The sequence below is a fragment of the Gopherus flavomarginatus genome, chromosome 1, assembly GCF_025201925.1.
Source record: "Gopherus flavomarginatus isolate rGopFla2 chromosome 1, rGopFla2.mat.asm, whole genome shotgun sequence".
Classification (NCBI taxonomy): Eukaryota; Metazoa; Chordata; order Testudines; family Testudinidae; genus Gopherus; species Gopherus flavomarginatus.
Window position 1 is genome coordinate 16,034,480 of NC_066617.1, and position 13,193 is coordinate 16,047,672.

At 40.9% G+C, this 13,193-nt stretch overlaps 1 protein-coding gene across 4 annotated transcripts in view; it reads right to left on the reverse strand.

Moving 5' to 3' along the window:
* Nucleotides 1–13,193, reverse strand: part of UPF2 (UPF2 regulator of nonsense mediated mRNA decay) — a 147,213-nt gene that overhangs the window by 96,722 nt on the left and 37,298 nt on the right. For 2 of the 4 annotated variants that reach the window (XM_050936786.1, XM_050936787.1), the window contains exons 7-9: nt 12,558–12,629; nt 8,384–8,487; nt 7,234–7,319 (exon numbers count right to left, since the gene is read on the reverse strand). In XM_050936786.1, the coding sequence (XP_050792743.1) occupies nt 7,234–7,319; nt 8,384–8,487; nt 12,558–12,629 (262 nt within the window). The remainder of the gene's footprint in view (nt 1–7,233; nt 7,320–8,383; nt 8,488–12,557; nt 12,630–13,193) is intronic. The other 2 variants (XM_050936788.1, XM_050936789.1) reach the window with 1 other exon arrangement.

A 13,193-nucleotide genomic window follows, 5' to 3' on the forward strand; every position in this document is an offset into this window, starting at 1 on the left:
GAGGAGGGGGAAGCATATTGAACTGGGTCCTCTATTTCATCTTTCACTCACTAAGATCTGGCCTCATGGAAAAAGCATTCTGTGAAGTCTATCCCCGGTGCTTTAAGCAAGATCAAACAAAATCACTAGTCAGACACACAGTGTTGTTTCATCTCTCCACCTTCTTGGTGCAGGTACTCCAGACTGAATCATATCCTGATTTTGGATCCCTGTGTTACACTGCCATTAGAACATTAGGCTGGCCTGTACTTGCACCTTTTTAGAGATATTTCTGGGATATCTTAGTCCCCTGGGGGGTTTTAAAATACTGATCTTACAATGTAAAGACCTATCTCAATTAAAGCTATACATGAAGCTTCTGCAAATGAGCGATCTTTAAAATTGCAATGTAAAAAACCAAAGATCTTGGGTACTTGGAAAATAGGATTTTGTCAAAGGGGTAGCTTAAGGATGTGTAAATTTAGGTAACACAAGATACAAAATGTCCACCTCGTACTTCAAATCGTAATTCAGTTAACTAAAATATGTTCATAAGACCTAAATAGTTCAATGCTCTTACCCACATACTGATCAACAGTCACAAAATTATTGACTGGTGATGTCAACTCTTTTCTCACTGCCATCAGTCAAGACAGTGGGAATGATCAAAACAAATTATGCCACTGACTTTTCATGCTTCTCAAAGGATTTTCTTGCCTTAGCAAAAAAGGCTCAATAACCTAAGCAGAGCCCTCAGAGGGATTTATCCTGAAATGTAAAGTCCTCAGGAACAGGGATATGCTAACATTCAGTTCAACAAAACTGACCTTGTTACTGATAATGACAAGCCAAGGAGTTCAAAGTAAATATAAGGGTTTTTTAAGAAGTCTGTTTAAATTTAAATAAATCATGCAGAGCTTTCACCTTAAAGCAGAAAACTAATTTCCTGACTTAAAAATAACTAATACTCAAAATTTCAATATCATATGGGCAATAGTTTTCATAATCCAGAACGTCATTTTAACATTAACACATTAAGAAATATTAGACAATGGGAGAACTCAGAACCTGTAACAGAAACTTTCATTATATCTTGTTCTAGAATTCAAAGTCTACCAGAATTTAAAACCTAGAAGGCCAAGCAATTTGAAGAATACCAATAGGATTGCAATATGCTAATAAACCAAAATTAACTCTTTTACTGGACAGATTAACAATCCAGTTGGCCAACAATAAATTATCCATAATTGCCTTGAGATCAAGGGCAATAGTGTTTTAACTACTGTACAGTTGCTTTGTAAAAATAAAATTACCCTGAATTAATCTATTGATATTTAGTTTTAAATGGGTACTTTTTAATTACAAGTATGAAAGCTACTTGAATGCTAGCAAGCAAAATCTCGGTTAACTAAGACATACTGTACTGTTGAGGGTCAGAGGGTCAAACTTCAGCTAAAGAATTTAAATGTGCCCCATTCGTAAGCAATACACAGCGCAATGCAGTGCTATTCGGACACCAATTTTCATTCAGTTGAAAAACAAACTGCCTTTTTATTTTTATGCCAAAACACTTTATCCTAATGAGAGAATCAGAAAGCCTACAAAGAGCAATACTGAATAATAAATTTACGAAAAAGTAGATGATGGGTGCGCAAAACTGTTCACATTAACCGGTAAGTGCATAAACATAGTGTTTTGCATTCAGTAGCAAAAAGTTCATGGGGTGAAGTGGTTGTTTAACAGTTGATACCTATTTGAACAGAAAACAAAAACAAAAACAAAAACCACTTTTAAAATAAAAGAACAACCTTTGTCTAACCTTACTGTTTTGGATATCAATATAATAATTCAGACTATACGACTTGAAATGAGGACAATTATCCATGAAGACTAAATATATTTGAAATATACTGTTTATTCTACTTTCTAGAAGGATGCTGTTCTTCTGACCTTTTAAATCAAGGACAGACATATAATGCTTTCTAACATTTTGTTTCTCTACTGACATTATGGAGGGATGCTGGAAACTCTTGGAAATGGTAAGTATAGTTTGTAGCAGCAGTACAAAAAGGCAATTAGCATCCTGGGTAACATGGTATTCCTCAGAGAAGAGTCTGTTAATGAACAATTTGTAAGTTTTTAGGGTAGGAAATGTGCTATCTACTTTTGTAAAGCATGTTAATATTTTATTGTATAATTATATATTCTTGGCATTATATGCTGTACATAATACAGCATCTAGAATTCTTACAAAAATATTTTTGAAGTCTGATTTAAAAACAAAAGAAAAAAGTGAGTTTCTTGAAGAGCTGATACCCAAAGGGCTGCAAACAGCATATCTACCAGCTCTGCTCTTCCTAATGCAGCCCCAGTGTTCCATCTGTAGCTCCATGGCAGATACTCTTACTGTGACTAGACACCTGTGATTCAGAGCGAGCAGACCAATCAACATACCATCAGTGGTTCTCCAGCTGAGTAGCACAACCAGAGTTAGGCATCACTGGAAAAAGGTAAGGGAACAGGGGGCAGTGCACAGAATGCAGCCTAAGCCAGAAATCTACAGCTGGATCACTGTCCAGTTGAGGCCCCACAGAGCAGGAATGGGACATTTCCGAAAGAAAACATGGGAAGCGCATTTTGAAGCACTTGGAGGAGAGGAACGGATAGGAACAGTCAACATGGATTAACCAAGGGCAAATCATGTCTGACCAACCTGACTGCTTTCTATGATGAGATAACTGGCTCTGCGGATATGAGGAAAGCGGTGGATGTGATATATAGTGACTTTGGCAAAGCTTTTGATACGATCTCCCACAATATTCTTGCCAGCAAGTTAAAAAAGTATGGACTGGATGAATGGACTATAAACTGGATAGAAAGCTGGCTAGATTGCCGGGCTCAACAAGTAATGATCAATGGCTCAATGTCTAGCTGGCAGATGGTATCAAGTGGAGTGCCCCAGGGGTCGGTCCTGGGGCCAGTTTTGTTCAACATCTTCATTAATGATCTGGATGATGGAATTAGTTGCATCCTCAGGTGGCAGCTCACAAGGGGTTTGTGATCCAACCCATCACCGCTATTTCACTAGGAGGGCGGTGAAGCACTGGAATGGGTTACCTAGGGAGGTGGTGGAATCTCCATCCTTAGAGATTTTTAAGGCCCAGCTTGACAAAACCCTGTCTGGGATCATTTAGTTGCTGTTGGTCCCGCTTTGAGCAGGGGGCTGGACTAGATGACCTCTTGAGGTCTCTTACAACCCTAATATTCTATGATTCATGTGGGATAGTGGATACTAAGGGAGTCATAAGGGGCAAAAGGGCAGCTGTACAAGATCTTAGCCAACAAACTAATGATTAGTTCTCACTCAACATTGATTGCACTTGTTATCGAATTTTAGTAATTGGCAGATTAACACTGATCTGTCAGCTAGATTCACATTTCAAATTCTTCTAGGAATTATTTCAGTAATTGTGTTTGCTCTATGTTAGAATAAAGAATGCACTCTTCAGAATAAATGAAAGATGCTCAGAAAGAGAACTGTTTATGAATCAGCCTTTGATAATCTTAAAACCTGCTCAGGGATCATTAAAGAAGAGCATTTGTTCAAAACCTGGATTCACATTAAACTAATAAGACCAGTAAGGCATTTGGACTTCAGCCCCACTGTAATCAGCACAAGTTTTTCTGCGGTGATAAAAGTATTATACCATTTCCATTTTTCAAGTGACGTTCTGGAAACGTACAGTAACACTTGTTCCATTTCCCATGCTTGCATCCTTCCAACATGCTGTAGAGATTAGACTGCTCAAATTAATCATTAGCTCTAGCTGTTAAAAGCCGTTTATTTGTTCTTTTTCAATGAGCCACTAAAGAGTACTGGATAATAATGACCTAAAATCCATGTAAAAGGTACTTATTTTGTTATGCATAATGATAATTTATTAAATATTACATCTTGTAAACTCAGTATAATTTGGCAGGTATTACAGTAAAGGTAAAGAGGGAAACTGATTTAAGCACACTATAATGTAGTGTTATAAAAAAGGATAGGCTTTTTAGGCTTGGCCTAGACTAGAGAGAACAGCAGGTTACATGTCTGTCAATCAACTGAAATGCCCCTTGCATCCACATGCAAACATGATCAATTTGTTGCTTGATAATCTAATTAAGTTACCCCAATAACGTGCAAGGACAAAGGGTCAGCTGATTGTGTTAGTGGGATGTGTCCTCACCAGCAAATAGGGCAATGAGCTCTAACAACTGTCACCTTTTGACAGCTTGCCACTAAAGAATTATATGAGCACATCCTCCTAATCTCAGATGCAAAGCAGACATTCAGGTTAACACCAGGATAATCAGTATGCAAAAGCATGGTCATTACAGAAGAACACAAGAATAGAAGGTCCTTCGAACAGTACACACTAATAGGATGCAAAGATGGGCTGGAAGATAGCTAATTCACCATGTACAGTAAAAGCTTTGTTAGCTGGCATGTTGGGGGAATGGGGGTGCTGGTAAGTAAAAAATTCTGGTTAACTAAGAGGCAGGAAGTTTGGTTGTGGGAGGGGGCTCAAGGCTCGGGCACAGGAGGGGGTACAGGGCGCAGACTTTGGGAGGGAGTTTGGGTGCGGGAGGGGGCTCAGAGCAGGGGGTTGTGGTATAGGAGCGGGTGCCGGATCCAGGCAGCGGTCACCTCAGGCGGCTCCCTGCAAGTGATGACACGTCCCTGCTGCTCCAACGTGGAGGCGTGGCTAGACAGCTCTGCACATTGTCTCCACCCACAGGCGCTGTCCCCACAGCTCCCACCAGGGCCGCCCAGAGGATTCAGGGGGCCTGGGGCAAAGCAGGGGAGCTGCGGCGCTTATACTCACCCTGCGGCGGTCCAGGTCTTCGACGGCATTTCGGCGGCTTGGGGACCCTTCAGTTGCTCCGTGTCTTCAGCATCACTGAAGGGCCCTCCGCCGCCGAAATGCCGCTGAAGACCTAGAGTGCCACCGGGTCAAGGCTCAAGGGGCTCCTGCGGGGCGTGGGACAAATTGACCCACTTCCCCCTCCCGCCCCCAGCAGCCGTGGCTCCCACTGGTTGCAGTTCCTGGCCAATAGGAGCTGTGGAGCCAGGGCCTGGAGTGGAGTGGAAGCAGTGAGCAGAGCCATCCAAGTTAAGCACCGCCTGGATCTGGTACACCCTCCCCCATACCCCAACCGCCTGCTCCAAGCCTCCTCCCACATCCAAAGTCGCTCTCAAAGGCCATGCCCCAAACCGCCTCCTGCACTCCGAATCTCTCGTGGCCGTTCCTTGTGACATGCCGCCACTTCCAGAACCAGATAGGGAGCCTGACAGTCCCGTGCCAACTGGACTATACACTGGATTTTCAATGAAGATCCAAAATGCTGGTTTATAGAGCTCTCCAGTTGTTAAAGTGCTGGATAACACAGCTTTTACTGTATACAGCTGTTTAAATGGAAAAAATGGTACAGGAGAACCAAGAACCAAAGCTTGTTTATTCATAGCAATTAATACAATCCTGAATGGACTAGGACCATAAACAAAACATTCTTGAAGAGACTGTTCTCTTCCACAAAGTACTACCTTTATGGGTCAGGTCAAATAAGGAGAGGCAGATCAAAGGAACATGAAAATTACAAGAGAGGGACTCAGGAAGGTACAGAGAGATGACATATGAAACTCGAAAATCAAAGGCTGTAACATTAACAGCTGCCTGCCAAAAAATGAGATGAGATGCTGGCAATGCACACTCTAGAAAGATAAGTTTTTTTTTTCATGTCAAGCACATAAGGTGCACCTATCTATATGAGCTTTGGCCAAGAGTAAGGCTAGATACATTACGCAGATCAACTAGTTTGGTTTAATATAATTTTCTCTCTCTCTCTCTCTGTGTATATATATAATATTCTTAAAAAATGCTTTTTAAAAAACATGCCATTTGAGTCTTAGGCTGTTTGCAGTTAAAGTCTATGACCTCTTAAAACAGGCAGTCAGGGAGAAAGCGTTGGAGCTCCTAATTAATAGAATTCCCATCAAAGTGCCACTCAGATAACAGATGTGGTCAGTAAAGGGATGAGAAAAGCTGGCTGCCCCTAAGGAGAGGCAGAAAGAGGGCACAAAGGGTTTCAGTACAACAAAACTCTCATGACAGCTCAATGACAAAGCTATTATCTTGAGATTATTCTTAACATATAGCAAGATCTCACATAGAAACTAATTACTATACATAACCACTGTATCTTACTGCAACTCTTCCCAGGACAATCCATATAATAAGATTCAAGGAGTACCATTCTATATCACTCTGATGCCTAGAATGAATGTCTTTTGAATCAGTGTGATGCAATGGAAACATCTGGAAGCATGGCTGAGAACCTCTTTTTATTAGAATATCACCAGGTTCAATCATCACTAGGATTTGCAGTCTGTTACTGTCCAGTTTTTAATGGGGAGGGATAGCTCAGTGGTTTGAGCATTGCCCTGCTAAACCCAGGGTTGGGAGTTCAGTCCTTGAGGGGGCCACTTAGGGATCCGGGGCAAAAATCAGTACTTGGTCCTGCTAGTGAAGGCAGGGGGCTGGACTCGATGACCTTTGGAGGTCCCTTCCAGTTACAGGAGATAGGTATATCACCAATTATTATTATATAAATTCTTGCCATTTTGACTCTATAAATTATATGCTAAGCCTTATATATACCAAGAGTCCTAGACCACAGAGGTTGAGTTGCCTCAGATATCACTATGAAAGGTAACTCAACCAATCACCACTCATACTCTACAGCTGAACTGCATGCAACAATTTAATTGGCTGTATGAAGGAGATTGCATAGATAATGGATTACTTGGCCCAAATGCCATACCTGTGAGACTGGATGGACTTTCAGCTACAAGTATTGAAGTTTGAGTGACACGTGAATTTTTTTACTGGAAAAGCTTTATTTTTGATGTCACTATCTGAACAAAACATGAGCCACCAAAATATTTATTATAACCGTAATTATCACCAGAAAAGGTAAGTTGCAATAGTATCCATACTGAAAATTTTTCCAGTACCAACAATCTTAGTTTCTTGCTGATTTTAAGTTTATCCTTAATCAAATAAGCAAATACCACCAGAGAACTGCGCATCAATGGTAAACATAGTAGACACATGTGACTTCATAGTTGCACTGTACATTCTTGTCTGTTTAAATCACTAAAGCAAAGTTAAATCAAGTGTTACTCTACATCTTTTTCCCTTTTCCTACCTTTGTCTAGGAACTATGAAGAGAGCTCGTACTAATTTTCTTCTATTGGCTTTTGTGTTCATACTCATGCAAAAATCCATTGCTGCCTATAAGAGAAAAGTCAACGTTTCATCTTTAAACTGGAATTTCTATACATAAAGCAGTAAAACCTACGTATTAAAAAAAGTGTCTTAATTAAATCAAGCTTTTGCTACATGCAATTGCTTAAAATATCTTCATTTTCTAGCTAGAATTTACACATTCAGAAGACATGAATGTTAAAATCTATACTACAGATTGAACCTTTGGACTACTAGATGGAAAATGGAAACTTTGGACTGATGGGGAGGGAGAGAAAGAATCAGTCAACTGTCAGGGAAACAGCTGCAAGGTTCACTAGCTATGGAGAGAGGCTGGGGAGTTTGCCTTTTCTGTAGGACCAACAGCCACATATGGCAATTGTGCAAGTACAATAGCTATTACTGATTAACTCCATATGTGGATGACATTGATTCCAGAATAAGAATGCCTTATTCTGAATTCATTTAATCCACTTCCTACATGGATTAAGCTATTTTGGGATAAAGCACTTTTATTCCTGAATAAGAGCATCCACACATGAAATTAATCAAGACTAGCTGTTGCACTTGAAACTCACATTCTACCTTAATTTGAATTAACATGTGTGTAGACAGGCCCCAAGTATCACAATCCCCTTACCCAGAGTAAGGTCTGATTCTGGATTCTAACTCTTTGGGTAGGAAAGCCCTTACCCAACTGCTGCCTGTGTGAAGGAGAGAGGAGGAACTACTCTCTCAAGGTCAGGAAGAGACTCTACACCTGCTAGACTCCAAAGCGTGAAGGTTTTTCAAACTAAGCAGCAGAGGTAGTTGATTTGGCCTACATGGGACCTTATGATCTGATGTGGCTACATAAAATACAAAAGAAATAGCCAAGTCAGCTGCCTGGAAAAAAGGCAGAAGAGTCTGAAAATTCTTGTGTAAAAACATTAAAAACCTCTCCCTGAAGCCTATACAGCCTATAACGTTACTTACAGTTTCTCTTGCTATTACACTGGTAACAAACACCTGAAGTATACTTTTAATCAAATTAACATGCAAGGCTTAATATTGTGGGATTATGTGAGGATAATATAATAATGTGAGTTTACCTTGTCTATGAGATCTCTGTTGACACAGTTTGGGAGTTGCTGAAGGAAAGCATCTACTATCAGTTTTAAGTGAGACCCAGTATTGGCTTCTTCATCCTCTTGTTCTAGTAGAAAGTAAACATACATCACATTTTATGGTGCACAATAAACAACTATTTTATTTAATTATATAAATGTGATACAGGGATCTGTTCAATGATTACAATACTCACCTACAGACACCTGTGGGGGAGGGGGAGGAGACAAGGAAGTTAACTATTAACTAATCTAAAGGGCTATTGGCTGGATATCTTCCTACTGATGGACTATGAGTAAATAAGTATTTTCTACCTGATAAATTACACCCAGTGGGTGCATCAGCAACTATATATTCTTATCAAGACATGAAAGGTTCTTTCAACCATATGATGTGGGCCACAAGAAGATCTGAATGAGGAGAGGTGGGCAATGAAAGAACAGTTACTTACCTTACAGTAACTGTGGTTCTTCAAGGTGTGTTGTCCACATGGATTTCACTTCTGGTGTGCATGCACATGAGATCAGATACTTTTGGCCCACAGCATTCATTGGGGCTGCACCTGCACCCTGAATGCCCTGGCACCTCCCCAAATAAGGGCATAAAAGGTGGAGTGGGCCCACCTGATCCCTCAGTTCCTTTGGCAATACAGAATCCAGATGGTATAGGATTCCATAATAAAGAGGCAGGTCATGGAATCCATGTGAACAAGACATCTCATTTACTTACTGTAAAGCAAGTAACTGTCCTTTCCTCTGCTAATCCCAACACAGATGACTTGTAAATTTCAGAAATTGGGATGCTTCTCAAAGAAGCCACAGAAGATGGACTGGTGGATGGATGGATCTAATCTAGCTATCTCATATCTATCTATCTATATGGATGGATCTAATCTAGCTATCTCATAGTATGATTTAATAAAATTTGATACCTGCCTAGACAATCTTTGAGTAAATACTGCTTGACATTTAACCCTATCTACAATGCTACTAACAGCCTAGAAGAGCTCCTATCTGCAATGTTACCAACAGCCTGTGAGTGAGCGCTCCTGAAGAGCCTTGTTTGATGTAAGTAGTATGAGACGACACTGTACACATCAAGGGTGTGCAGGTTGGCTCTCTTTTGGTTTGACTGGGACCTGGGGAAAAAACTGGAAAGTGAATCACCAGATTTAAATGAAAAATCAGACAATTTCTGGTAAAATGGAGGGTACAGCCTAAGAGTCTTTTAGGGACACTATGCAAAGTAGACTAGCCCTGTGCGCCTGAATCTCCCACCTGGGTATGCAAGTTGCACAGTGCGCAGAAAAGTGGACACTGCAGGGGTTCCATCTCACAGCCCTGTGTGGAAAGAAGGAACTGAGAGATGACTGGGCCCACTCTGCCCTTTATGCCTTCAGGTGGAGGGAGTGTGAGTGCATCGAAAGCATAGGTGTAGCCCCAATGACACTATAGACCAAAAGAATCTGCTCTCAGGTACATGTGCACCAGAAGTGGAATCCATGCAGACAATCACTCAAAGGTGAACCAATGATTCACACAGGGCAGAGGGTCAAGTGGAACCAACAGCATCTGGTGAGAAAGTCCCATGAGTTCCACAGACTGGCAAGACAGACTACAAACAAAGGTGTCAAAGTTCTGAGAGGCAGAGGTGCTGGATGTGCAAGAGGAAGCCATATGCTATTGAAATACCTCTCCAGCATACTTGCCAACTGTCTGATATTTAAAACCCATCCTTTGTGCTCCCTGTCCTAAATATAATCCTGGGCAGCTGGTAGAGCAGTTAAAAAGCTGGCCTTTTGACCTTGGAGTCTCTATGGAGGGCAACATATGGGAAGGATGCCCAAGACATGGCCTCTTCTAAGTTTTTCCTGTCTACTGGAGCTTCAGAGCTGAGCAGGGCAGCACAACTGTAACAAGGAAGAGAGTCGAGGAAACAGGCAGAAAGTACTCTCAACATGGTTCTAAAGAATAGAGTAGGGAGAAGACTGCCTAATCCTTCCCCTAACCATCTTTGGGCTGAGTGGGAGACAGATGCGTGTGAGTGGGATGCAGAGGAATAGAGAACACAGGAAAACTTAGGGAACAGGGAATACAAAAGAATTTGTGCAACCCCAAACCTCTTTCCATTGCCAAGAAAGAAAAGGAAAAAAAAAAAAAAAAAAAGAGGGAGAACACTGGGCTTGCACAAGCGTGAGAGTGACAGAGACCCCTCCTGAAGACAGAGGAGAACTTGGACTTCCATCCTCCACTGAAGATGCCAGAGATAACATAGTAGGCCACTGCCGCTACCTCCTCCCTTTCGAAGGCAACTGGCAGGCTGGAGGAGATATTGAGAGAGGGAGATCTTTGGGGGGCAGGGGGAGGAGGGAAGTGGGAAAGAGATGAAAAAAGAGGCCCATAAAGTTCTAAATACTTAATTTAACTTCAAAACACTGAAGCCCCGAGAATCTATCAATCTATTTCATGAGACTGCATGTAACAGCTCCCAAACCAGAGGCATTTCATTTTTGGAGAAATGTCTATGGAAATGGATTCAAAATGTTCCCCTCTCCATTTTCTCCTATTTAGGCTTCTCTAGCTACGCTCTCCTGGCTCATCTCCAGCATTTCTCCTGGCTCATCTCCAGCATTTTCTTTGGTAGCTTCTCATCCTTCCCTTTAACTCCTATCTGTTAGCATTCCTCATGGTTCCCTCTCCAAACAGCCTCTATACTCTCTGTAGGGGATCACATCTGTTCTCATTATCTCAGCTCTCATCTCTATGGTGATGGCTCTTAAACAAACAAACAAACAAAAAAAAAGCCACCTCTGTGCTCCACTCCTCTTTCCAATTACCTCTCAGACAAACCTTCTGGGAGGTCCCACTATCATTTCATACTCCATCCACTCCAGAATTCTAATTTTTTTTATGTATTATTTTTACAAGTAACAAATCAGAATTACTGTAACTGGAAGAGAGAAAAGAAAAATACTTTATTTTGTACACTTGACAGTACATTATTTCATTGTTTCTCCTGTATAGTCTCTCAGTTTCCCCCTTTTATTCCAGGAGTCTTTCAGAGCAACAAAGAGAAAAATGTTTTAAATAAGAAAAGCCACAAAAATTGGCAGGGGATACAAATACTGCTTTAGTATCTGAAAATATTTTTAATATTTTTAATTTAAGTCAAGTTGATGGGGTCTTATAATTTTCAGGCAAATAGGCTGATAGAGAAGGGGCAGAGACTAGAGCCTTTTAGTTATGAATTATTCATAATACCTACTGTTATTGCTGTAGAAGCGACATTTGCCTCTTCCCTCCCTACTGTCTCAGGAAGCATGGGTTCCTCTCCTGCTAACCACTCTTCCATTAGTATATAACAATGACCACACTCCACCGGCTAATTCTATAGAAGCTCCTTGTACTGCTTCCCCTGGCTCCACAGCTGCTTATCAGCATCTAGGCTAGTTGCTTCTATTCTCTAGAAGCTCCACCCTGCCAGGGAGCAGAGAGTGTTTCTAGGTCCTTTTGGTCTTTGACCTCTCTGTTTAGACAGCTGACAAAGGAACAAGTTAGTAACAGTTATGGAAGTGTTTTTTGTGAGGCAGTCATCTGTCCACCGTATTAAAATCATCACATTAATTTCAAACTGAGCCGCCATTACACGGTGACAGCTTTCAGATGCTACTAACCAGGACTGGATTCAAGTTGGCATCTTGGGTCCCGATTCAGCAATGCACTTAAGCATGTGCTTAACATTAACTGCTTTACCTAATTACAGCCTTAGTGAAGAAAGATTCCAGATCATAATTACCAGCTTCCTGAGCCATCCAACCCCTCAGGATAATTCACAGCAAATATTCCTCAACATCTTGTTTTTTTCTTTTTATTTCTAGGACAGCTTTCCCAGTCTTCTAAATAGGATATTGAGTAACAGGCATAATATTCAACCTCATTTTCTGAACGTTCTCTCTGTTTTAGACTACTTGGTACTGGAAGCCTATTTTAAATCCTAGCTATGTGTCAACACTAACTTCCTTCTACTCCCAACACCTTTATGCCCTTCACTATGTCTATTCCTCTCTTCTTAATACTCCAATTGTCTCCCTCCACACAGCTTCATTCCTTCCATGTGCCAAGCACCCTCCTCTCCTTCAAGCAGCACCTCAAAACTCACTTCTTTCAGCTTGTTTTCCGTCACTATTTTCAGCTCCGGTGCTATCTGCTCCCTCTCTCCTGCCTGAGCATACTAAAAATAAAACAAAATTAAAATGTACCCAAAATAAACACGACAGAAGTAAAATAAATTGATCCAAATCCCTTATAAATAATACTTTTCAATGAGCAGTTTCAACTTTCCTTCTGAATATCAGATCCTCCCTTTCCGTCCTCATGGTTTTATTATTTATTATCATTACATTCAATAGAAATTTTAAGCTTCTTGGGGTGAGGACTGTTTCTTCTTATTCATCAGTAAAACTCCACACATACGATGCTACATAGTAATAGTCTTCTCTGTGTAAAGTCAAACTGACAAAGTTAATTTATTTTGGAATTTAATTTAGAATCCAAAAGGACATCTTCAAAAGATGTCAATTCTATCCACACTGCCTGGTGATGTAAAAACTACTTAAAGTAATTTCCTAGTTATCGGTAAGGTGAAAATCTGTGGCTTCCACTGTGTTATTACCACTCCCTAATGGACTGGAAAGCTCAGAAACTGAGGCCTTGGCTACACTGGCACTTTACAGCGCTGCAACTTTCGCGCTCAGGGGTGTGAAAAAACACCTCCCTGAGCGCTGCAAGATAGAGG